Below are 26112 nucleotides of genomic sequence, written 5' to 3' on the forward strand. Positions count from 1 at the left end.
GAATGAAAAACGGTAGAAAATGTCACGTTTTTTGCATGATTCTGTTGATCATGAATTGTAAATGATTAGCAAAATGAATTAAGATGATCCTCTCAAAGCTGTCTTGACAATTCAGTGAAATACACAAATTTGAGATGTTACAAATATCATTAGATCAGCAAAACATTCCTTAAAAAATGATAAATTATGTAAATCGCAGTCGAAGTATGCATGACCAAAAATTTTAGTTTATATTATTAATTTGTGAAAAATTTCGAGATCAGGGAATGCGTAATGGATAAAAGTTATTACCTTGTTATTATCATTTGAATTATAATATTACATACTTTACATACTCGTTTAGAAACAGTGGATGCAAACTGTTCACTAAATGCCATACATCAAAGCCAAAATATCGCAACCGGTAATTGTTTTCGTCAATTATATCTATCAATCATCTTTTCAATTCGAATTGAAAATAGCATTATGTGATTTATCATTGAGCATTTTGAATGACTGTTTTTAACATATTCGTCATCAATGGTTAATTACATCTAGATAGATAATTCAATAATTGTTTTCAGATAATGATGTTAAATAAAATTATATTGATTACTAAATAACACGTTAACTATTTGAATTCATCACGTGAAACCTATTACTGTAAATATTATTGTCTTACTTGTATTTAAATAATGATACCAGTACGTGTAATGTGTATAACTTTGTACAAAATAAAAAAATCTGGATATATTCCTTGCTCGACTTTTCAGAATTTTTGTATAACCATCCCAATGTAGCCATGTATATAAGATCTCATATATTGGCTTGCCGCCATGTCCTGGTATCGTGTTCTTTTTCGCGTGCCATCAGTGTACAATAAATATTTCCCTCCGCAGTGCTTTGCAGGAGTAACAGTTTTTGTTCATTGTGTTTCTACGGTATGACGGGACGTTAACTGAAAATTTCTCACTCTACTGAAACATATTATTTGCCGTCACATTTTCGTCTCAGATTCCAGGTGATATATATTACAATGAACGATGTGACGAAAATTTTCAACGTTTATTTTTTACATCTTTCTTCCACATATTCTTTCTTTAGTACTTAACTTAACGATTTAAGATTACTAGTCTATACAAATAGGAATCATTGACCAGCTAAACAATATTCACTAGTTGATAGTTCAAAGTAATTCAATAAAAGTAAGAGAATCTTCACTAAAAGTCTGTCATATCTAGTTGGTAATTCTTATGATTCAAATATTCCACTCTCTTTAAAACTAGTCCAAAGATTTTTGAACTTTTAAGTACTACTGTACAGCTTCAACGAGTTATAAATAAAATAGTATAATTATGGCATACTCTCACACATTCTCGGCATTCGTGCATGTATAATTAAATATTAAATATAATCCAAACCTGAGAGACATCAGAGATGTATACACCAGAGGTATCATTTATACAAAATAGCCTCTGTGGTCGATACATTTCAATTCTTTTACCCCTATAATCCTGGTGTTTAAATTTCTAAAATGGGAAACTAAAACAAGAGTACAATGACTCTTGCTATAAGATCACCGGTGTTTTTTTTCCATAGAATATTCATAACAAAATGGGACATTGATATGAACTTAGAATTATATCTTTGACTGTTTCATTATTCAAATTTCCGATTCATTTGCCAAATTTTAGAGCCGAGAAACATTTTTTTCACATGGCAAGTATTTTTTTTTTTTGTGCCTTGTTTTGAAAAATGCAATATTGTTTTTGATTTTTCACGCATCGATCTCATTATGCTCGACGCTTTTTCATTCAACAATTTTTTTCAAAAGGTGTTATTTTCACAACAACTGGAAGTATATAAATATGAAATGAATTTTCGGATTCATTTTACCCATCACCCTGATTTTACATCTCTTGCTTAAAATTAAAACCGGATTACAAAGCCCTGAAATTGCGGTCGTACCACATTCTCCCAGTTCGTGAATTCGCAATGATGAATTTCACTCCCAGGACTGCCCACCGTCGACAGCCACTCCGCCCTAATAAACAAAAAAAAAAAAAAAATTCACTTTCCGTAGTAATCGTGAGTAGAATTGGTAATCAGACAGGTTTTTCATAATATCTGCAAAAAATCGGAACTTGTTGAAAAAAGAGGAAAAAAAAAGAAACAAACTTGCGGTATGTTACACAATCGTTCTCTTTAATCGTTTCACTTATCTGGGCTGTTACTATAATTAAGCGTGAGCCTTTAGCGTACGCGTCAATCAAGATTTGTTTTCTATTCCGTGTCAAGTGTTGTAAGTCTCCATAGTGCGCAATTGGTGCGGTCATTTTGACACCACGAATTTATTTTAATTAAAAATCTTTCCGAGGCATCGTCGTCACCGTGTCATTTGGCAAATTTCCAATGACGCACGTGCCAAACACTTTTCCTATTAGCAACGTAACGTTTCGCTACAAAGTACCGAGAATAACAGTTGTTAACACAAAATATCGCCATTCCAGTTTACTGTGTACTTTAAAGGCAAAAAAATTATTCACACTCCCAATGCTTGCATCAATGGTTTAAACAATAATGCGATATTTCGGGTCATTTTCCCTAACAATAAGAGAAATTTCAGGGTTAATCACGCGACTTCCTATAATACGAAATGCTATTTCACGTGCATCTTTGAAGGTGACATCAATGGGACTAATTACAATTTTAACTTAACTTAACCGCACGACCGTTCTCTGATTAATATCGTTAATGCTAAAAATGTCGTGCCAATGAAACTGCACAATGTCGACGGTACCGGATGTCCAAAGCGTACGAAAGAGACGTCGACAAACAGTTCACTTACTTTTATCAAGACTTATGCTGCAATTTCACGCGTTGAAGTCACTCTTATATTGAGTTACGTGCAAGCTTACGTGACTGCGTGAGATCATCGAAAATATGAGCCGAAATCCGTAACGATGTTTTTATTTCGATTTTGATTCCCTTGTTTGCTAAACAAGACGAAAGCAGGCATCGTATTGTTACGGAGACGTGTTTCACCCTTATAGATTTGTTGCTCCGTTTGTTCTACGCCACTGTAAATGTTTGCCGAACAGCCAATTGGCCGTCGAACCAGTAACTGACCACTACCGCGAACATCTTGGATCTCTTTCCGATACCCCGACCTCGCATTTATTCCTCTTGCTTCTCTGATATTTATTATTAGCTCCTAATCAGACCGAGTGCAGTTATTTTTACCTCGCTTTGTCGAACTAGACGTTTAAAGGCGATCAGCTGTTTTTGAACAACACCTGCAAGTTTATTTAATTCAAAAAAATTACTCCATCCTAATTACTTATTGGGTATTTATATAAAGACAAACAGGAATGTTGACACGGAATAATTTTTCATAAGTGACGTAGAGATTGTACTCAATTCAATGTAATCAAATCGGGACTGTTGTACTTTTTGTAGAAAATGACCGATTGTTAGAAAATTATTCTTTACTAGACTGCTGGTTCCTTTGCTATTTGACGTTGTCTTGAATAGATCAGTATCTGTACCCGGAAGAACGAAACTTAACGAATTCGCAAACAGTTATAAACTCACTTGTAACTGCGGATATTGCCACATCTTTGCATTATATCTAATGTTTGCAAAGTCACTCGAAGGGCAAGTAAATGCGGTTACTTCCGCTTGGGGATAAGCCAGATCTCGATACGGTTGCTTTTTATAATCACAAAACAGACAAATAACGACTTAACGAGAGGTCGCCAGAAATACAGCCTGATACAAATTTCTACACATCCCCGTAGTGCACCGCAGTTTGTGGCTGTTCAAGTCGAGATAATTACGTAGAAATTTGAAAAGATTTCACAATATCAGTCAAATAATCAAGAGGATTCGACGTAAATAACGTTACAATTTCCAAGACATATCGAGTTTCAAAAGAAGTAATTTACGCTTCGTTCCTATGACGTTGCATTAAAGCTATAACACTTTAAATTGAGTGTCCGAGAAATGGATTAGTAGAACTAGCTCACACCTAGAAATAACGACGAGCCTTATACTGAGAAACTCTGTCGGACGGAACCCGACTCGATAAATATCGAGTAATTGTTTTATTCCGCGAAAATTGGATTTTAGAAAACAATTGCTCAGTCGTGATAAACGGCCGTCTCAATTTTGCAATATTCATCAGACACTATATCGCCCCACACCCACGTTCATCTGCAAATAAAGAAGACGTAACAGGCGGAAAAACGCAGAGCAGTAGCTGAATCACTCTATAACTTATACGTTGGCTTGCTTCCTCAACCGGCTGCCTGACCATACATTGACCAGTTCTACTTGGAGAGAGTTGTTATCGGCTCGCAACATTCCGGCGAGTGAACATTACGCCGATTCAAAAATTTAGTTCAGAAGCTTGACAATGATCGAGAGATCTGCTCTGCTGAGTTACTTGAAATTCGAACTGCTATTGCGAGGGGAAGCAAATATTCCCAAGTAGATTTTCGTCGGCCATTTCTTCCGCAGGATGCGTTATTAGGTACATACGGATTTAAACTCGGCTGTGGATGTAACGTCTTGAAGTAATTTGGTAGTGACTTGCGCATAGAGGAGGTGGTGATGTATTGGGCTATTACTTTATTAAAGCCAGTCTTCTGTCTAATGGACCTCGCAATTCATGACTGAGGTCATGCTTAACAGTCAACGAATACAAATGCTTCGGAGACAGCAATTTTGTACGACGGTACCGTGACCTCTTCATTCGTTACCTTCTGAGATACGTATACCCAACACACTAAACATCCGCAGTTAATTTATCACTTCAGAGGACATTGTTAACGAGATACATAATTCACGAACTTGCTCCACCGGAATGAGAGGAAAATTTCTCAAGAGCATTTGTATCTACCGATCGAATTTGAACAGATTTTTAGTACTTGTTGACAAATTTATTAATGCATGAGCTTAATTATATTGTGATAGAAAATGTTTTAAATTTATGAATCCATGGTCGAAGGTACAACTAATTCGTGTCAACATCGATATAGGTTCACGTGCACATGCGGCAATAACGTAACTTACATTTCATCTACAAGGGCCTTAGGACCTTGCATTTTTCCAAGAATTGTTCCTGTTTTACTGTTCTTCACCCACCCGCAAATATTCAGTTGCAGGCATATGTCTCTGACGTATTTGGTGAAGTATACGCCTAAAACATTGGCAAATTAAATCGAAAATTATTGTCTTCAGTCGGGAATAAAAACGCGTACGATATATTGTTTTTTTTTTTTGACTAAAATTTCTCAAGAATGTCATGTGAATACAGGCACCGGTTAATCGCAATCGTACTTTACGCGTACAGAGAAATATCTGGCACTGAACGCCGTTATTACGTAAGGCCTCGGCGTTTTCCCTGATGATAAAATTTGTCCTTGCTTGGCATTAATCAACCGATCAACTCACCCTGAACTTTGCCAAAGACCTCGAAGTCTACGGATACGAGAGGCTCGGAGCAGAGTGGGTCATCCGCACCCATTTTACCCGTAACTTATCAATTCCTTTCCACCCTGTCTGTACGTCCCCGATTAATTTCTGTGCCTACTTCTCCTCCTCGGCAAAAGGACTCGCTCTTCTGTCAATCGGACGCCACGTACAGTCGGTGGCAAGGATCTGTTTTTGTTTTTGCACACTAAACAAATTTTCCGTTCGACCAACTCTCGATGACGAGATTTGCAAACTGACTCTTGGTACAACAAGGCGTCGCGACGCCTCAAATAGACGTCCATCCCCACTCTCCTGCGGTCAGGGGGCCAGCATGTCATTGGCGATTGATTGAAAACTAATTAAACTCAATTCTCTCGCCGAAAATCATGTCCTCGGATCTCGGTGGTTGCATAACTTTTCTCATCTTCAACGGCGGTATTAACTGCTTCAACATTTTCCAATTTTACGTTCATGCCGCACAAGGTCTACCCGTTTGCGATGCGTAATAGGATCGCCAAATCGTCAAATTTATTCAGTATTATTATCTCTGGTACGACGATGAGGCACATATCGACAAAGAATCGGTCCTGTTTTCACTGGGATCTTTTCCAACTTATGTATCCAGCGGAATGAATTCCGCTTCTCGCAAGCTAAGCAGATCGTTAAATTTTTTTAACGAGCATCGTCCGAGAATATTATACAGGATCTAGTGTCGCGGTAGGGATAGTTTACGTAACAAGCAAAGCTACTCATCACACGAGGGTAGGTAATATTTCTCACTTGACAAGAAATAATGGGATTTGTTGCGAGTCGCGTTAATTTTACCAGCTCGTTAAAAGGAAATATGGCTATGCAAAACGGAGGGTAAAGTAAAGCAGCACATGTGAGTGGACACTTGTTTCGTTTTACCGTAACGTTTCACCACGTGCAAAACAAATAAAAAATCGATTACTCATAGGAATTAAATGGTGAACCAAACTGCAAGTGTTCGATCCTTAGTCCTAATGCGAAGATTGAAAGAAAAGCCAAATCAAGGTCCGACCACAGGTATTAAAATAAGGTTCATTGATTGACTTGAACGTCGCATGTCGCAACGAGTTCACGAATCAAGCAATTCAATAATAATTATCCACTGGATCACTGGATTAGCATTGGCCATTGAATATGGGCCAGGAGGACAGGAGCGCCCATCAGTGAACTAGGTACTTCCGACGATGGCATTGTCCCGTCATTATCATAGTTAATTAATAATTATCATGATGACATCACATAATTGGGGTATGTACAAGAGGAAAAGCGGGATTTACAGGATGCGAGGGAGAAGGTTAAACCGACTTATAATAGTCGTTTATTATAATCTCCCACCATTGTTATTCAAGGTCCTTTGTCAACCGTAAAGTGCATACCTATATCTTGGATAGCCTAAAATACAACGCCCGTTTAGCCCCGCTGTGATCCAGTCTGCAATTTCGGATGTAAAATATACTCTTCGCATCCTCAGCGTTCTCTGAAAAATTTAATAAGGATGCGAGCCTATTAGGGGGCGTAGTTAATTCTTATCGAGTTCAAGATCAACATTTTGCGAGCTTCCTTTTACCGCAAATTGCGACGAGACGATGCTCCTGGAATTTCTAAATTTTAATCGCCTTACGTACAGGAATGTTGGTGAAATATTAAACAGACTAAACCACACCTTTACAACGTTACAGTATAATTTATTTACATCGTATTAACATTTACTGGGAAACTATTTTTGATTCATACATTAAATTTTCTAATAAATATAAATAATCGTTATTCGATATTACGTGTAACAATTTCACAGTCATTCAAACGGTAATCTCGGCAAGAGTATTTTATATTTTATTGTTCTGAATTAAAGGGATACTCGGAATGATGTATAATATGTATTTTATGAGAAAATTCGCTCCTCTCATGTTTCTAATATCTCACCGAATTCTCAGTTATTTATAGTGTATAATGCTGTGATCCCAATAAAATTGAGAATTCAGAATATTTTATCATCAAATAATATCATAATAAATATACTTATACATTTCACCTGTCCGGTGTATTTACAATACTAATATGCCAACAAATTCATACGATTCGAGATGCACATCTTTGACAAAATCTTTTCCTGAATTTACACCACTTTCAAGCCTCACAGCCATTCTCGAATATACATGGAATTTTTTTTTAAATTATTCTTTTCTGTTCGTTTCGTTTTTTTTTTGTTTTGACTGCACGCGGCACAGCAAGCGACGAAATTTGCAACTAAATTTTTTGGCTGTTATTATTAGGAATCAGCGATGAGAATACTGCCATTCATAGTACTAATTTAACGTATTATACATACATATGGTATGTATATTAATTACCGCTACACGTTGCAATTTCACGTAAATTCAATTTTACGATTATCTAGATCGGGATTTACAGCCTCTTATAAATCCGTCTAAATGATAAGATAAACATCCAATTTATAAATTGTGTTAAATATCTTATACATAAAGTTTGAACGTAGCACTGTCACTCAAGCACACTTATATTTAGCTTTGGTACTTTTTAACCGTTATTTAACAGAATTTTTTTACCATTTTCTTCAACTTGAGACAAAAATATTACTTCTGTTAGCCATTATCTGTTAAAGCAATTTTTAATCTTACTTTCATCCATCGACCGTTTAAGCGTTTGAATAATAACAAGCCGGAAGTCGTTGTACTTTGGATTTTCAAGTTTTTGTTATACTCTATATTCTTAACCGTATGTATACCAAGTATGTATACTCTGGTCATACCCGCTTCCAATACCTGATTGGAGCTTCTTATAAATTGTTTCGGCGATGCCGCGTAATTCGTGATTTCCGAATAAAACTTGCGAAACCTCAAGTTTGCATTAACAAAGAAAATAACGACATAAAAAAAAGAAAATCCCCTGACTCGGGCAAGCTTCGTAATACTATACATCTCATTGACTGACGGCCGTCCCGACATTTTGGCGTTTCTCGGCCAACATTTGTCACGCAAATGTACCGCCGCGCTGTTACGTTTGGAAGAAGCGCTGCTTCGACACTTTCATGCTCATAATGCTTTGGCCGGAAGTTCGGGGGCTGATAAACTGGTAGAAAAGTTGGGGGCACAGATCCTTAGCTGATCGATATAACTCTAGACGAGAGACTCGGGATTCTCTGCAGCGATTCCCGAATTAGGGGTGTTTATGAGGATCCCATTCTCCTCCTTCCCAGTGCGTTCTCTAATAGTTGCCAAGTCCCTCGAGGCCACAACGATATTTTGTCTCCTAGCTGCTTTTTTCTCCCTTTCAATCTGAAACGAGACATGCGTCATAACTAACCAACGACTGAACGCCCCTTGAAATTCGCGATAGTCGACTCGATGTATCATCCGGTATTTCGACGTATTGTAATATCGTACGTGAGCTGACCTTAAAGAAGAGCCTGAGGTAGTGGCAAGGAAATACGACGCACTGTCCACCGTCTTCGTAACCGTCTATGTAAACACCCCGTACGAGGATGGAGTTGCTGCAGTTAAGGAGAACCAGGAATATAAAGCAGCCGAGGTGCGTTATCCAGCAGGACAGTTCGGGATCCTCGGGAAGGAACCAGAGGTCCAAAACATTCCATACTCCACGCCATACGTTCACCGTCGCTACGAAACTGAGCAGCATGAATAGGTCGGCGACTATAAGTCGAGAAAGTCCTTTTAGCCGGTCGCAGATGCAACACATTATCGGCTGCAGGGAAAATGTAATCACTACAAAAGTGTAGCCAATCACCTGAAACACACGTTCCACATGTTACAATTAACGCGTGTATTAATCGGTGTGGACATGCGATTTTGACTTTTTTTTTTTAAACAGACCAAGAGAACTTGTATCTCCTGAAAAATCATGCGATTCCGGAAGTAAAGCAAGCCTGGAGGAAGCTGACGAATCTTTATCACGAGCCAAAACCGTGGTCAAGTACAGTGGAGCAAGATCAATCTAGCCATCCACAGGATTAATGTCATTAAATGGTGGAGTGCTGGAAGCACTATGTCGGTTGGTTAATCTGTTTGAACGTCAACCTCGATTATTTAATCGCTTCTTGCTAAACGCTGCTTAGTATGAACTCTACTGCACAGAAGTCTTTCGTCGCCTCGTGTTACAACGTGGCAAGTATATTCACATCGAATCATAAAATTTTACGTCATCATCTCTTATTACATCAGGATCACGCGAATTGATACGTCACGTTCTCATGTCCCTGTAAAATCAAAAGATTCGACTGTTTCTGATAATGCGAATCTTTTCACTCTTGTCTCATCGCTTTGCTTAATCGTATAACCACGTCGACGAAACTTAAAAATCGTCAAGAGTCATACGACTCCAATTGCTGGGTTTCTAGTTCGTGGCGTGGGTGGGCCTCGTTAGCCTGACATCAAAAGTTGGGATTTCCTTTTGGTGTCGCTTTCGCTAATTGACAAGTTAACGGGAAGTACCAGATTTTCTCGAGATATAAGGTCCGGTAACAACGACAGGACGGTGAGCTTGCGAGACAGGCTCGTTAGGCGAAGTTGCTCTAATTTTAGACCTGAGGAACTGCTTATTGCACTCTGATAATTTTTGGAAAGTATAGATAGATCAATAGTTCAATCGGTTGCACTCTGACTGCGAACGAACGTTGACTTCTTTGAAGCTACGCTAATACTCTCTTCAAGAAATTGAACGAATCATTTGATATACATTCCATCGTTTGTGGTGTGATAAACAAGCGCTATTAAAGTGATATACATAAGTACGATACGTAGTTTAGTCAGACATGTGCCTGACGGCAATCATGCAATTGGCGAACATTGAATTATATAATCGAAACATTTGTGCCGTGGCCTAGTCGTAGAGTGCATTTATCACCTTACGAACGTCTTAAACTTTCAAAACTCTACGAAACATGCATATGTTTTCGTTATAGCTTTCTATGTGGCTTTCCGATTAATTCGCTGAACATAAATGACACCGTAATTTCAGACAAATTTAATGGAACTCTAATTGTCGCATTCACTACTCTGCTCAATCTTCTAAAAAAAATGTCAAGCAATAAAATTTAAAGCTCAATTTGACCGATCAAAGTTCTAGTAGCACAAAACTGAAAAATTCTGGATTCAATTTTTACGTGAAAATGATCTTCAGAGTCCTTTTAATATTTTCCAGTAAGTCGACTCATGGATTTTTATACTTTCAATTTAACACCTTTGATCAAACAAATTTCGCAATTGTTCAAATGATCTAAAAGCATTTATTAATCGCTTACGACGGATTGGCACTTTTGTTTCTAGAAAATAATTTTAAAAAATTGCTAATCGTTTAACCAGATGCAAGTGCGACTTGAGCTTTTGAACTCATGACAAATTCGTAAATCCAGATACCTACTTGGGAATAAATAATTTATAAACTCACAAGAACTACGGCGTGAACGATATGGTCAGCCGTAAGTGGTAACGGTTTGGGCCACGTCAGCCAACAGTGGAAATAAGTTATGCATTAGAAGACAGACGATTGTGAATAATCGCATATAAAATAATTGCTTGATGCTATATGCTGTGAATTTTTGTCTTGGGTTACATATTTCATCGAAATGCTCATCGCGCAATGGCGACATCACTTTAACACAAGGGGTTATATTAGTTTTTATACTACATTAAACCGGAGGGTACTTATAGACTCAAGAGGTTGCGTGGCCCATACTTATCCAGCTCATTAGCGCGGTTGAACTGATATTGTGGGTCAAGACATGTACGTTGTGTGAATTTATCTATGCGTGCCGAAATGCGTTGTACTCGGGAGTTAAAACCCTTTCGGCATAATTCGTTAAGTCGGGACTGACTAACATGTGCAATGAAATTTATGAGTTTGAGATTAATTGGTTTGAGAATCGTTTAGTGAAACAGTACAAGTTGCAGATAAGACACCTACGATTAATCAGACTGAAATCAATACAGGATTGTGCAATCCCGTAAGATAAAGCGTTCATTTTTTTACAGACTGCACGGCGAGCATTAGAGGCCACTGATTAACAGCTTCGTGATAACGCAAGCGGTAGTCCAATGTTTAGCATTGCTTAATTATCACGGTAAGATTGTTGACTCAAATTTGGCAGTTGAGGGTGAATCAACGATCTGAATCTAAAGTTGGGAAGAGCAAAAAATACGTTAAAAAACTTCTAACGATGTTATTTTCGCCAATAGTGAACATGAATGACAAAACATCCCTTACTGCGTAGTGAAAATCTGTTTGACCGAACAACATAAGTCAAGATGTTTACAATTTTTGAAAAAGTTATGCTATTAAAACATTCAAAACAATTAAAATCTGGTGATTTTCAGTCGTTTATAATGTTTAGGGCTTATTTTGTAGACTAAAGAGATCTTCACAGACCACCCGAAGGGAAATTTCACAAGGAGTTATCTCCAGAGTGGATAAAAATAAGTTTGCACAAGTGACGATGCGACAGATGTTCGCCAACAATAACATTTAAATCGTTGATATCCTAGTTTGTGTTATTCGAAAATTTTCCCAGATTCATATCGATCGCACAGTTGGGATATTGTTTAATTTATGCTCACTGTCATTGGCGCAGATAGCATTATCATAGATTTCTTACTTTTCCTAACTTGCGATTCAGACAATGCCTTTGGCTGATTCGTGGATAAATTATCTTCGAGAAACGAAGAAATTTGCAGGTCTTTTAACCGTTTCTAATGCTCAATAGCAAGATTACTCTCAGATTGCAGTTAAACCAAATGAAAGGTTAGCCGGTGATTAGAGTATACTTACTACAGAGCCAACAGCTGAGTATTCAGCGTTGTCCGGAAACAGGTACAAGTCCAAACTGGCCCAAACACCTCGCCAGACAAATACAACCAACGTCCCTACAACTCCGACGCTGAAAGCGCAGTCCAAGATGTAGAGGGACCAATCTCTTGTGTTCTGCAACATCCAAAATTCATCTCTTACATTGGTTACCTTGCATATTTTACAATCATTCGGAAACCGTAAAATTTTTAATAAATGTTAAGAGGTTCCAGGTACAAATGAATCATGATGGTTTTTTACCCGTGTCGCATGTAAGTAACATTATCAGGTACATAAACTTACAAGAGAACGTTTTGTGAATCAATGCTTATTACGAGTTCAACTATAACGACCACAATTTGAAAGTTTTTTTCCTAATTGATACAGCTTATTATACCCTTAAAAGTCCGATTCAAGTTCCTTGTTAAAACTGTTGTAGGAATGAAGGTCGCAGGGATTATAAGTAAAGAACCCAGTAAAAATAAGTAAACAAAATTTGAGCCCAAAATATTGATCACGAATCACTATCGACAACGTAAACTGCGCTCTAAAAACCTAACTAGATTCTAAAAATGGCAGACAATTAAAATCAAATCCGGTTTTCAGAGAAGATCGCACGGATCATAAACTGCGGTATAAAGAAATTAAGAAGCACACTGATATTTGTCTTGCCAGATCACCGTCCCCGCTGCAAATACCGTAATCTATCCGACGAACACGAAGATGTAGCGTAACACAAAAGAAGCACATGGCGCAGACCAATTATCTCCATTCGTTATCGGTCACGGAGGCGAAAAATCGCGACGACCTCGCGTCAGTGGAAAACGGCGGTACCTGATCCGACTTCGCGGACACGTAAATACGTAGAATTACTTATTGTTAGAGCTGGTCAGACGGAGTTGCGATGCAACACGTGGCTGCGACGTCACCTCGATCGGCTTGCCGCGGCGCAAGTGATTAGCCCCAGTTAAGAATCAGGCCGCATTCTGCCCACTGGCCAAGCTTTTTCGCATTTCCAAGTTGACTGGGTCACTTTCCGATTTTCTAATAATTATCGATAAGGCATCTTTAATCTTTAGACTTATTCGAACAGGTCTTATTAAAAGCTGCGGATATGTTTATAGAAATTTGCAATAATTTCCGTGTGAGACTGTGAACTGTAAACAGATCTGTAATTGTGTATGAATATGGATAGATCTGATTCGAGTTGATTATACGATGAAACTGGAGCGATTATTTCGGACAAGTTCAAGCCAATCCTAAGCAGTCAATGAACGCATGGTGTGTAATAACGAGCTGCACACGAGCTTTTACGCAGGGAAAAACAAACGCATTCAGCTCGTGTCGGCTCCGATCGAACGTTGGCTATCGAGTTCGCAGATATGTATATAGAAAAGGGCGTACAAGAGTGTGACAGACAACCGGGGGACATAGCCGGAAACTGTGTATGTATAATATTATGTGCAGCATCGCGCGCTTTGACATGTGCGAAAGCAGAGACGTCGATATCTGCGTCAGCTTCGCTGGTAATCTTACCGTTTTAAATCGTTCGGATTAAATACCGTTCGAACAGCATGAGCAAAGTTGGAAAGTTTCGCGCCGATTTTATGGATTGCAATCCAGTGCGCACGATACGCGAATCCTCGTTTTAGTTTGGAATAATAAACAAGAAAATTTGCCGCCGACTTCAACGTGTTTAAGTATAATGTTTACTTTACTTCTTTGGGAATTTCCATCGCACTTGCAGCAAAGTTTCAACGCGTATTGTATACCGGACGAGATTTAAGTTAGCCGCAAGTTATTATAGAATAATAGCTTTTTATGATCCAAAAATGGTATAAAAAGCTTCTTACCTTGAATCCGAAAGGGTCAGGTATGGGAAATTCGTTTGATTTGACGTGAAGTTACCATTGAATGAACTTTAGTCGAGAAGAATAGTGTACTATGTGTAAATTCTGAAGAATGCAAAAAAGACAGATTCCATGACATTACAATTATTCGGTAGTGATGAGAAGTTATCCGAACACACAAATGAGGTTTCAGGATTTCTGCAAAATTCATTTAACTATACGATTCATCAATGATACTGTCTTATACGTTATAAAAATGACCAAATTACCATTCTCCGCTAAAATTTCTTGCCCGTCACAGAGTCATTTCAAGTTCGGCGCGTTGATCTTACTTCAATCGTTAGGGTCCGCGGCAAATAAGAAGAAAAGTTCCTGTCGCATAATTACTCTGAGGAAAAGTTGATAAAAAATGTTTGGCAAAAGTTCTTTCAGCCTATCTGAAGTAATTGTGAAACGCTTCCAATTGAACAACACTGTCAAGAATATAGATTTATCGAAACTATCTGTATTCGCGCAATAGAGACTTCTTCTCTGAGGTCTTAGGGACCCCCTAATGACCAAGATATGGAATCTTCCAACAAGCATACAATCTTGCTGAAAAATGGTGATTTGAACTGCCACGAATATTTAACGATCACTGAAATGAGCTCCGGCAAGTCTGAACCTTCTTGATTTAGATTTGCTTCCGTTGGTCCAAAAACCGTAAGCCTCAGTACTGCGGAGAACAATAAAAACGTGACCTGCGACATTGACGCATGCGCACAGCTGAAATTCTCAATTTTACACACTGGATCTTTTTCGTGCATGCGCACTTTCCGACAACTTAGTTTTACGTACGGACTTAACGAACCTCCAGTGACATCATAAGATTGAATTCAACCTGAAGTTTGCGCGAATAGGTTGAGTTTCATGAAACCGGGCCTACACCTTGATCTACTTCTTCAAAATTATTATATTACATTTATTTGCTTCTCAAAGGAAACTTCTCTTCACAGGTATTTGAAAAAATAACTTGTGTCACACGTGCGAATGGGCGATATCCGACTCGTGTATAATTTCAAACTTCACACTCGTCTAAAATCGCCCACTTTCCGCACTTGCAACACAATATACTATTTCCTAATTCTTCAAAGTTCACATGTAACACTGGTCGATTTAATTATTTAAGAGACAACTGTCACGATTGACATCTGCAATTTCGATACGGATATCGCTCCGCGTAAATTATCTTCGACGTTCCGTTCAGGATGATCTCGAAACGCTTTCTCGTACTTTCGTTTAACTCTGGCATGCTTACTCCGATACGTGTAATATCAGAGGTGGTGGAAGCGAGCGACTTACTTCGACGCGAAACATGGTGGGTACGTCAAAGTACCCGGGGCAAGAATCAACGGAGATGGTGAAGGGCGGTGCAGCGATGTTCCTGATGACGCGCAAGAGGGCAAGAGCGATCAGGGCTATCCCGGTGGTGGCGAGGACGGTGCTCGGCATGAGGCCGGTCGTTGCATCGAGGGCCTGCCACGCACCTCGCCACACGTTTACGCAGCAGAAGCCGAACACAGCGGTGTAAAGCCGGGAGCCGATGTAGTAGGAGAGGCGATGTTTATCCGGGTGAAAAAGCTCGTCGAGGAAATTCTGCGACACGCTGAATATAAAGAGGCCGGAAAACCCGATGACGATCGAGGCTATGCAGCTGAGGATCTCGTCCTCCGGGTATATGTAAAAGTCGCTCAGGCCCCAGGTTCCTCGCCAGTAACCGACGACCATCGGCGCCGCGACGCATCCCGAAAATACAGTGTCCAACACCGCCAAAATCGTGTAGTGGACGCTTCTAGACGAAGGGTTGTCCAACGCTCCTGTCACGCTGGCACCCCGAAGTTCGACCATTGTCCAATCTTGTCTCACACCGGACCTACTATCACTGGACATCATGCATTGTTCCCAGGATTTCGGATTTCACTTGTGATCGAACCAGTGAGGCCTTCTTATTTTTCCCTGGGTTTCCTTGATCGCTTTAACGGATGTAAATCTTTTTTTTTTCTCACAGACCGTAGAAGAACTCCTCTGCCGAGGCTGGTTTACTCGAATTTGCAAAGAAGACTTTTACGCAGCTATCCTCTGGGGAGGGGGTAGGAGAATTTGCTCTTTGTCCGCGGATGCACTTGGAGAGACATTTGCAGTCTTGATGTTAATTATTAGTCTTATATCCCTGACGCTTTTCTCCGATGCATCCCGCTCCTTCAACTTCAATGCAATCAATCCTCTCGAGCGATTTCAAACCAAACCTGCTTCAGCGGTTCAACTATGACGCACAGATGCAGTTCCGATTTTATGCACGTACGAAAAATGTTCCGTACCTACAATAGACTCGTTCTCTGTTTGTCGGCTGCAATCTTATCCCTAATAATTTATAACCATCGCACGTCTTTCCCTGTCTCACCGTTTGGTGAAATTTCTACGATCCAATCCGTCGTTAACCATGTTGGAATGTCGTTTTATTTTTCTCTTCAAGGACTCTAAGGACTGGAATATCTCACAGGTCTGCGTTTCGGAACCCGATCAAGTCCTACTCGAATGTATATAATTCACAAAGCTGGGCTTCTTTGCTGCAGCGGGAATAATTCTAAGACTTTTACTCTGTCATGTCTCTGTAAGGAATCGGTTTGCCTCCCGACTCCGAATCGTTGGAACGGGGACTCTCTCGTTCAAAGAAATCTAACAACTCTAAGCGAGTGCAACGGTTTCGCGAATTTGAAGCGGCTCTGAGTTTGCTCCGACTGACAGGTCAGAGCCGGATACCGGGTGGGTACTGGCCAGCTCTAGCCACCGCTATCTTTTATCAACCGTTGGGCACAAACTAACACCACCGCATTATCACATCGTACATAAAGTACTCTGGACCCCTCCTTCTCCCCAGCCTCTCACGTGTAATGATCATCCCAGCTCTACGGTGTGTCTCCATTGTGGCACACATCGACAACATCTCCTGCACACGTTTAATCTGCACGTACTGTAAACGTACGGTCTGCCTACGAACGTGCGGACGATGATGGTGCATGTGTGCATTATATCCACGAACACGGGGCCTCCTACGCTCGCCTAGCATCGCGGATGCGATTTTATCCGTTTTGTCAAGCCGAAGAAGTGCGCAGCCGGATCGTCGCGCGAATCCGGAAATTTTAAACCCGTTGAAATACGTCTGTAAATTATTCTTCTTCGCTTTCTCAAAGTTGACGTTGTCGCTGTGTACCGAGGAGAAACGAGGTCCGAGGTAAGTAGAAAGAGGGAAATTTTGCCTCGTTATAACAGTTGTCAGTGTAAGCTGTCGAGTAAATTTCCCAATAGTTCGTGTAAAACGGCGATGTAATATTATATTATTTGTTTACGAGGCGTTCCACGCCCAACTGACCTACGTCTCACCCTCATAAATGGCGATTGTTTCATTATTTTTAAGTATGGTGTGGATTGAGTAATAGAGTGAATAAAACATATCTTTCATCGAGTTGTAGATTTTTTCGATCCCGGCTCTGATTTTAACGACCCTTAAAAAACCCACTTTCTAATGAATAATCCCGATCTATTGGCTCAAGATTTTTCCCATGAATTTTTTGTTAGCAAATAAAAATTTCCAGACCAGAATGGATGTGGGCAAGCTTTTGGTTTAGACGCTACAGACGGTACAAGTAAATAAAAAGTAAGAAAAATCGAATTGAATATAAATTGATATTTTATTGCTGGAAAGGGCTAAAGTGAGCAAATTGGAATTAAATATGAATTTGTATTTTGTAAATTTACATTCAATTCGATTTTTCTCACTGTTCGATTACTTGCTTTGCCTGTGGCTTTTAAACGAAAAGCTTGCCCACTTCCATCTTGGTCTCAAAATTTTCATTTTTCAACAAAGAAAGCATGATAAACATTAAAGCCAATCGGTTGGAGCTATTTATTCGAAAATTGGGTTCTTGTGTAATATTTTTAGGAGCAGTAAACTCATACCCGTGCGGCCGTCGTCTAAAGGATCTACAACTCGGTGAAAGATGGTTTCCTTGTACACTCTACATCGCACTTAAAAATAAGAAAAATCGCCGATGGTGAGGGTCAGACGTAAATCGGTTTGGATTGGAATGGCTCGTATGGATTTTTTATAAGCCCATCCATACAGTCACAAGAATCATTCGTCAAGCGATTCTACGCAAAGGAATATCGTTCGTTTGTTAATGACAATATTGAGATAATTAGCCGATGAGGAAGGAGGATATTTTCCCGTGCAGGCAACGTTACAGCGACGAACAAGGTATAAACAACCCCTCGAAGGATGAAATCGGCGTGTTGAAGTAGTCCGATTAGTTGCAGCTTGTGGGTGTTATAAAATTTGCGAAAAGCGTATGAAAAAAATTTTGTCACCGGGTGGCCTGCAATTGCCGATAGCTACCTTGAGCCATGATTTTTCTGAGTGACGTTTCCTGTCAGCAAATCCAGCGCTTTGTTGTGGAACCATCGACGCTAATAAACATCTTTTTGTGCCCCAATCAAGCTTCGGTTTCAATAATCTTCTCACCTTGGCTTGACACGTTTATCTCAGGCGCGCATTCATCAAGCTTAAAAAGCTCCGTCGATGAAACAATCAACTCTTATAGGGAGGCCAAAAAAAGTCGTGGAATTATTCAGGGTTAAAAGGACCCCCGTTTGGAGAAAAAAAATGTCTCGGGCTTTATTTCAGTCACCTGTCTAAATAACAAAAGGACCGATTACAACAACTGACTCCTGATTGCTTAAACGAGAATTAAAAAACAGCAATGAATTTGTTTTCTGGTGAACGGTAAAAAACACTTACCACGTTGAATCTCGTCGTGAACTTGAACGTGTATTCACGATTGTCGATTCCCACTGTGAAAGGTGAACTCAAGAGGCCTCGGATACAACGCAGCAGCATCAAGACAATCAAGCAGATGCCAGTGGCGAAATTCGTGATCCTGAATTAACATCAAAATACGATTTAAATAACTTGAGGAAGGAATATCATGCGTTTATATTTTATTTGGCAGTTTGCAACACGGTCTTAAGTAGAAATGCAATCCATCAATTCTAATTCCCGTCTCCTTTTCTCGTGTCATTTGCCTGTCAGGCTTAGTTTAACGCCACTTAATATAACGTGTCGCGTAACTTAATTGATTTCCTACGAGAAGTCCACACTATCCCACTTAGCGTACGTTCATAAGAGGACGAAAGAAGAAACTCGAATTTTTCGGAAAAAAGAGAGAATGAAACGATTTTTTTTCCTTTTTTTTTTTTTGAAAACTAGAGCACATCGTAGATCAAAATATCGCTAGGGATTAAATTCTCGAGCAGGTTGCAATCAAGTACTCGCGTTCATCGAGCAGGTGTTAAATTTAACGAATAAACCTACACTGAAAAAAATTTCATTTGTTATAGTAACTAGAAAAGTTCAGTAAAACAGGTATCGTTAAAAAACTGTTTGAATATTGTTGGAATTACGAAAAATGAGGTACGCGTTACCATTTTGCGCTATCGTCGATCCTTTTTTGGTAATTACAACGCAAAATCAGTTTGTTCGGTTTACTGTACTTGTTTAGTTAAATAAGGCTTTAACGTCAATTTGTCGTTGCACAAGCATTAAATTTTCTCAACAGTTGCAAGAAAATATAGTAACAGTGATGGTAATGAGAAAGAATAGTAACGGATACTAGACTTTCTGGTAACGGTTACAAAACTAATTTTCATTTTCTACTTAGAACTATATTTTTCGATTGTGGTAAAAAATGAAAATAGTTAAGCGGTAACCGGAACTAAAAATTTCTCTCAGTGTATAATTGAGTAATGAAAAATTCGACGAATGTAGCGGACACACCGTTCCAAGAAAAAGCTAAAAAGAGAAGTAATCGAACATAAAGCCGTTTGATCAAGGATAATTTGCACCAATAAATCATGATCGAAAAGCATTGAGGCCAGTACCGCGAAATTAGGCCTCGAGAGAATTGCGATTTTATAAATCATTGGCTGTGAAAGGTTTCACCCAGAGGATCGAGTGGGTGAAATCTTTCGCTAGATCATCAACGAAACCAATTACGATGCGATAAAGATAAAATTTATCAATGTAAAAGTAACTTACCACTCGTAGGCTGTAAAGTCAATGAAAATAGTCCACCCCCCTCGCCAATGCATGATGCACCCTGTGGTGAAAATGCACGTATACACCGTTCGCAGCATGCGATATCCCAATCGAGTGCAAACACTTTTGGCAGGTATTTCCTTCGCGAAGGAATCGTCTAGGTAATACTTCAGAACGGAGAGAATCGTCTGAATTATCGAACCCACCAAAATACTGCCCCACGCTGGAAACCTGTAAGAGGAACGTACCTCTTTCATCCTAACACATCCTATTCCTGTCGAATTTTGGCAAACAAGTTATAGCATTGATCGGTAGCTGATAAAAAAAACATTTCGAATCATTTTGAGGGTAAAAAAAAAAACTCGAGCGATACTTTCAATCTCAATTACTGAAGCAAAGTTTAAATGTGAGGGGGGGGGGGGGGGGCGTACAGCTTGCATGGTCTAAAATCGTACCTATTTTTAGGAGTTTTTTTTTTTTGAAATAACATGAAAACACTTGGAGCAATTTGAGTTTGAGGGCTTTGTTACTTATAGTTTGCAGAACATTTTACAATTTTTTCATTTAAATTAATAACAAAATGGCAGAATGTTGCATATGAGTAGCAAACGACCAAGTTTTCAATCCGTTCGCGCAGATTCCACGGTTAATTTTTATCCGATAGACTTGAAATTTTGACACAATCGTTAAAACTTGTTTATCGATTCGAGCTCGTGGCTAGATTTTTGAATTTCGGTCCGATAATTTTTGTAATAAAAATTTATTAGTCGCAAAATGACATTTTTTGTTCATCGTCGTATATATTAGAAGAAAAATAATTTTTTTGTGAAAATTTGGGCTGTGAACTCGAACGCGAAAGGGTGTTTTTAAATCTGAAATTTTTTTCTGTCTGTTACAAACTGGCCAGTGATATCAGGAGATGTGCCACGGCAAAAGCCTTCGAGTTCCGAGTAGTTGGCTACTTATTATATGCGCCATGCCACCGTTTTGATAATAATTTCAATGAAGAAATTCTGCAATGTTCTTGAAACTATAAATAATGAAGCCCTTAAACTCGAATTGCTCAAAGTGTTTTTATTTTCTTTCAAAAAAAAACTCCTACCCCCCCCCTCCCCCCCCCCCCCCCCCCCCCCCCCCGCCTTAATGCGATTGTTAATTACTCAAAAGTTATAAGCACATGTCATAAATACATCGAGAATTCTTTGCAGTTCACCTATATACCGAGTGGCACTCACTTTAACGAGCTTTCGCTGCTCGTTTTCCCGCAATTAGCAAACGTATCACAAATCAACCCACCCGTCTGTACGCGATTGAATAATAGTCGCTATTATCAACATTCGATTGCAAGTGGTATTGGCCTTGAATAAATCCCAGTTATAAGTAATTCATTCTCTCCATTTCATAGTCGAGATATTTCTTTTATATCGACTGCTGCATATTCTTGATCTTCAAATGTTTCAAATGCACTCAAAACATTTCATGTTATAATTGGAATCTCTTCAATTATTCGAACTTGGCAAACTCTTATATTGACACGATGAAGTGTGAAATGTTCACAGATAACTGAGAAAACTCGGTAACGTCTATGTTGTAAGACTATCTATGTCTGATTAATCGTAAGTATAAAAAACGAAATTTACTAAAATTCCGCTCTAGTTTTTTTTCACACCTATAGCTTCCCCTGTCTGTGTTAATTACTATTCTTCAGCTCATTGTCCAGCTGTATAAAAATGCAGCAATCACGAACCCATTAAAACATTAATACTCGATCAGAAATCACTCAAATATGAAAATTTCGTATACTGTAAAAGTATGACTCACCTTTCGAAATACATGTCCATCAAGGTCCAGTAACCCCTCCAGTGACCAATTACCATCGGAGCAATGATAACAGTGGAGAAGAAATAGTCAGCGAATGACAAAACGCAATCATCGTCAAAATCTGCCTCTGTAGGCTTCACCTCGTTTTTATTATTGATGCTTGTTTCCGTGCTCGATACATCGTCACTTGGCGTTTTCGTTTTTTCATTCTGTAACTTAAAAACATCATCGAAGATTTCCGATGACCAGTTTATGGTTGTACTGAATTTATTGCACAAAAGCTTCAACATTATTCTACGCGTATCATCAAGTAAATTAAACTGCTTCGCTGCAGTGAACTTACCTGCGGATAACTAGTTTTGCGGGCTAAGATAATTCTCGAGATTCCGTTTGAAAATTTCACCGCTGAATCTTCGCCGTTTTTGTAAGTATTTTCATTTCCGCATTTTGATGGTTTCGCGCTGATTTTTTCATCGCTAACAAAAGCGGTGTTACAGCAGCACAACTTCGTATTCAACTTATCCGGTCCCAAGTTGTCGTCGGGAGATGAACCATCGTTTGATCGAGGCAGCTTGCAGCTTTCGACAAGAATTGAAGTTCGATACTTTTGGACATGATTCCGACGCTCCTCGTGATGGGAATTCGAGAGGTGCGCTACGACAAACTTTTTTACATCAGAATTATTCTTCTTGTCGCTATGAGAATGGTGTGTGTCATTAGAGATAACGTCTTTATCCTCGTCGATCGCATTTATAATTCTCGAAGCCCCGTTCGACGCTTTCACTTCACCACCCTCGATGTTAGTCCGCGTATCTTTATTTCCGCGATAATCTTTGTTGGCGGCTTCATCTGCTCCGGGTGTTGAAATTGGGCTTTTTTTGCTGTCAAAAGCACCCGCGACATTATTTTTGAATGAAATGGGTGCTGGACCATCGGGGAACGGATGATCAAAGCCCTTCACGAATATTAGAACTCGATGTTTGTGGTCAGCATTCGGACGTTCGAGACGTTCGGCAGTCAATCGGTGAATTACAACGTTTCTACTTAGGTTTAAACCGTTTTTTTCGTCATCAAGAGGACCGCCGTTTTCTACTTCGTTAGTTCCGCGCTCTTCAACAATTTCGCAACTACGATGCATATTGAAACGAATCCACTGGGCCAACAAAAAGCTGTCAAACAGTCCGACAACGGATCTGCAGGTTTTCACGTTAACTTCACTCCGATCAGAGACGAAGTACACATTTTCCGGAATCGTATTAAGTTCCTTTATTTGTTCACGAATTGTTACCACAGAATTTATGACGAATAAAAACCGGTAATTGGTTCACGCTCCAGAGATGGTAAAAAAAAACCTGTCCGATTTACAATCCTACTGTTTCGTCGCCTTACCGTAAACACTTAATACCGCCACTGTGATTGAGCTGTTCATGATTTATCGAGGAACGTGAAGGAATGTGAAATAACTTGTACAACGATAATTTTAAACCACTCCATAAACATTTCGAAATTACAGACGTATATACCACCGTTGATTCTTCTTAATCTTCGATAGAGTTCCTACTTGTTCCACGCGATTGTCATGATCGACTTATACGTTCTACCCGCGTGAAACCGCGTATCGCACAGGTGGGAAAAAGCTATAGAATGTACTTCTGCGCAAGTATCAACACGCATCCTCAAAAGTATTACATGATTGAATATGAAAACTTTTATTTATTTAAATGATATTATTCTTGTAATCCTAAACTCATAAAATGTGCGATTGATGGCGATACCGCCTATTTTCCTAATTCACTACTAGATATCAAGATTAACAAGAATGTCGATCAATTAAATTTTTTCTGTGTCAGTACTTGTACCCACGCAATATGAATACGTATTACAATGATAAGCTAACTATTATATACCGAATATATACGTGAAATATAGGTATGTGGATTTCAAGGAGGTATTATATATAATACGTCGTATGTTGTCTGGGTATCTATTCAAGTGCAATATAAAAAAAAAGAGGATGAACAATGTTAAGCTGAAGAACTGATTTCAAGGAGATTATACCACCGCTGAAGTAAAGGATTTGACACTATATTATAAAAATAGATGTTTGCCTTCACAGACATTCCACACATTTCGAATTGGTAGTAGGATTGGATGTATAGACACTGATCTAATTTCACGGTAAATCTACTCTATCGTACCTCATTAGCAATTGTTTACTATTTTTGATATGATAATTAACGTATTGTCAGTCGAAGAGCCTGATGTATAAGATTTTAGATAGTCTATTAGATAGTTAAAATTGATGACAATGTGAGTTTGAAAAAAATTCGCATTCTTTGTTAACTGTGTGTCTATACGTGTAAATTGTAAAAATTACGCAACGTAGGGGTAATAAAGTGCAAATTACACTGTGTTAAGTGCTCTAAAACGGTCCGCCGCGGTTATCGCAAGTAGTAATGACTTTATTCGCGCCTTATCGAGTGATGTAATCTTGTCAGGATTTGAGAAATATAATGACAGCATGGTGAGGAAATAGGTGACAGAACTCGAGATCGGTACGTAAGATTAATCAGATTTTTTGGCTCACGAGAGAGTGAGTGAGATGGAAAGTGGCAATCGGGGATTTTGTCAATTATTCCCTCGCTTTAGGATTTTGAGATACATTTCGATTCCTACGTACAATAAACTAGAAATAACTCAAGATACGCATCTGTCCTACAATTATAGGTGTTTGGTTTAAGAAATTTCGTCATGTTTTTTTTTCTTTTTTTTTTTTTTTTTTTTTTGACAATGTAACACACGCAATTATATTTTGCACGTAAAGAAAAAAAAAAATACCACCTAATCATTCTGTGTTCCTTTTCCTTAGATACATATAAAAAAAATCTTTTCAAACGCGAAGACTAAATTATAGCGTCGTTTCGTATTCTCCTGGTAAAGAAAATACCACCTAATCATTTAGTGTTCCTTCTACTCAGGTACTTATAACAAAAAAATGCAGAAACTTAATTATAGTGTCGTTTCGTTTTCGGCTGGTAATGAAAAAAATAACGACTAATCGTTTTGTATTTCATCTCCTCAGGAAAGTGTAAAAAAAAATCTCTTCAAAAACAAAGACTCAATTATAATGTCGTTCCGTTTTCCCGTGTTATATAGATATTTTATACATTCCTATGCTTATAAATTATAAAAAATCGGCTATCGATGACACGTTTGTAACACGAGTACACATTTTTTGTACAACTTCATTCAATAACTTCGGATTCGTGCTACGTACCTAATTATTCCGTCTCCTCGTTTTGCATTGTGTGCTTTAGGAATTCAGTCGCCGCTAACGCGAATAACCGTGCTGCACAATCAGGCCAAGGTACTGGATTTCCAAAAGTTTCCAACTCGTCACTTAGCCGTCACATTTTTCCCCACCTCCATTTCAATGGTTGACAATTTGAGGAATGCAATAGTTGAAGTGAATAATACTGCATTATAGATTTAATATACAGGCAATGTACTTGATATTACCAGTTTCTTCACTGGGCCATGAAAGGTAACATTAAATTTCTTTAAACGTAACAATTCGCTATATGACGTAACGTTGTGAAACAAAAACATGAAAAAATTACGTGGCTCTTTGAAGCAAGGTAATCAGTTTCAACGACTATGAAAATTGGAAGATCAGACTATGCAGTAACGATGGCTTTGTCATTATATAACACGATACCTCACGCACACCTCAATTACTAATGAAGTGATGTGTTTCTTTTTTTTTTCAAAATTACATCAATTTACAACGAATGAATATTCTTTCACGAGGTATTTTATATAACAGATGACATTCGGCGACTCACAATTCTATTGATGGTTAATTTTCGAAGGTCAGGAAATGCACCGCCTCTACCCTCTTCGAAATCGTTGCCTTTTTGGTATTGTTTGACAAGAAGTAATAATTAGACCGAATCGTTTAGTAGAAGCTGATTATCGTTTCATGAACAATGAAAATGATTGAAG

The 26112-nt window shown here is 38.7% G+C and overlaps 2 protein-coding genes across 3 annotated transcripts; both read right to left on the reverse strand.

Annotated features, from left to right (window-relative positions):
• Positions 1-42: 42 nt before the first annotated feature.
• LOC124300075 (acylphosphatase-2) lies at positions 43-5708 on the reverse strand. Its single transcript, XM_046753731.1, has 3 exons — positions 5437-5708; positions 5056-5182; positions 43-2023 (listed from the first exon to the last, which is right to left on the reverse strand). The coding sequence occupies exons 1-3, from the start codon at positions 5507-5509 to the stop codon at positions 1909-1911; spliced, it is 315 nt and encodes a 104-aa protein (XP_046609687.1). The 5' UTR covers positions 5510-5708; the 3' UTR covers positions 43-1908.
• Positions 5709-7151: 1443 nt separating this feature from the next.
• LOC124300069 (uncharacterized) lies at positions 7152-23551 on the reverse strand. 2 transcript variants are annotated; one of them, XM_046753718.1, is made up of 8 exons: positions 23497-23551; positions 22451-22761; positions 22108-22322; positions 20287-20517; positions 18991-19129; positions 12289-12441; positions 8902-9252; positions 7152-8783 (listed from the first exon to the last, which is right to left on the reverse strand). In XM_046753718.1, the coding sequence occupies exons 1-8, from the start codon at positions 23534-23536 to the stop codon at positions 8625-8627; spliced, it is 1599 nt and encodes a 532-aa protein (XP_046609674.1). In that variant the 5' UTR covers positions 23537-23551; the 3' UTR covers positions 7152-8624. The 2 variants fall into 2 exon arrangements, with proteins under 2 accessions (XP_046609674.1, XP_046609675.1); XM_046753719.1 differs by lacking the exons at positions 18991-19129; positions 20287-20517; positions 22108-22322; positions 22451-22761; positions 23497-23551 and adding an exon at positions 15498-16989.
• Positions 23552-26112: the final 2561 nt, after the last annotated feature.

The sequence above is a fragment of the Neodiprion virginianus genome, chromosome 3 (assembly GCF_021901495.1).
Source record: "Neodiprion virginianus isolate iyNeoVirg1 chromosome 3, iyNeoVirg1.1, whole genome shotgun sequence".
Lineage (NCBI taxonomy): Eukaryota > Metazoa > Arthropoda > Insecta > Hymenoptera > Diprionidae > Neodiprion > Neodiprion virginianus.

Coding starts and splice junctions, on each gene's coding strand:
- LOC124300075 (XM_046753731.1), bottom strand. CDS start 5,509: ATGGGTGCGGATGACCCACTCTGCTCCGAGCCTCTCGTATCCGTAGAC. Junction 5,183..5,436: donor GGTCTTTGGCAAAGTTCAGG/GTGAGTTGATCG, acceptor CCAATGTTTTAG/GCGTATACTTCACCAAATAC. Junction 2,024..5,055: donor AAGGCCCTTGTAGATGAAAT/GTAAGTTACGTT, acceptor TTTGTTTATTAG/GGCGGAGTGGCTGTCGACGG.
- LOC124300069 (XM_046753718.1), bottom strand. CDS start 23,536: ATGAACAGCTCAATCACAGTGGCGGTATTAAGTGTTTACG. Junction 12,442..18,990: donor TCACGACGAGATTCAACGTG/GTAAGTGTTTTT, acceptor TGGATGTTGCAG/AACACAAGAGATTGGTCCCT. Junction 9,253..12,288: donor ACTCAGCTGTTGGCTCTGTA/GTAAGTATACTC, acceptor CGTGTGTTTCAG/GTGATTGGCTACACTTTTGT.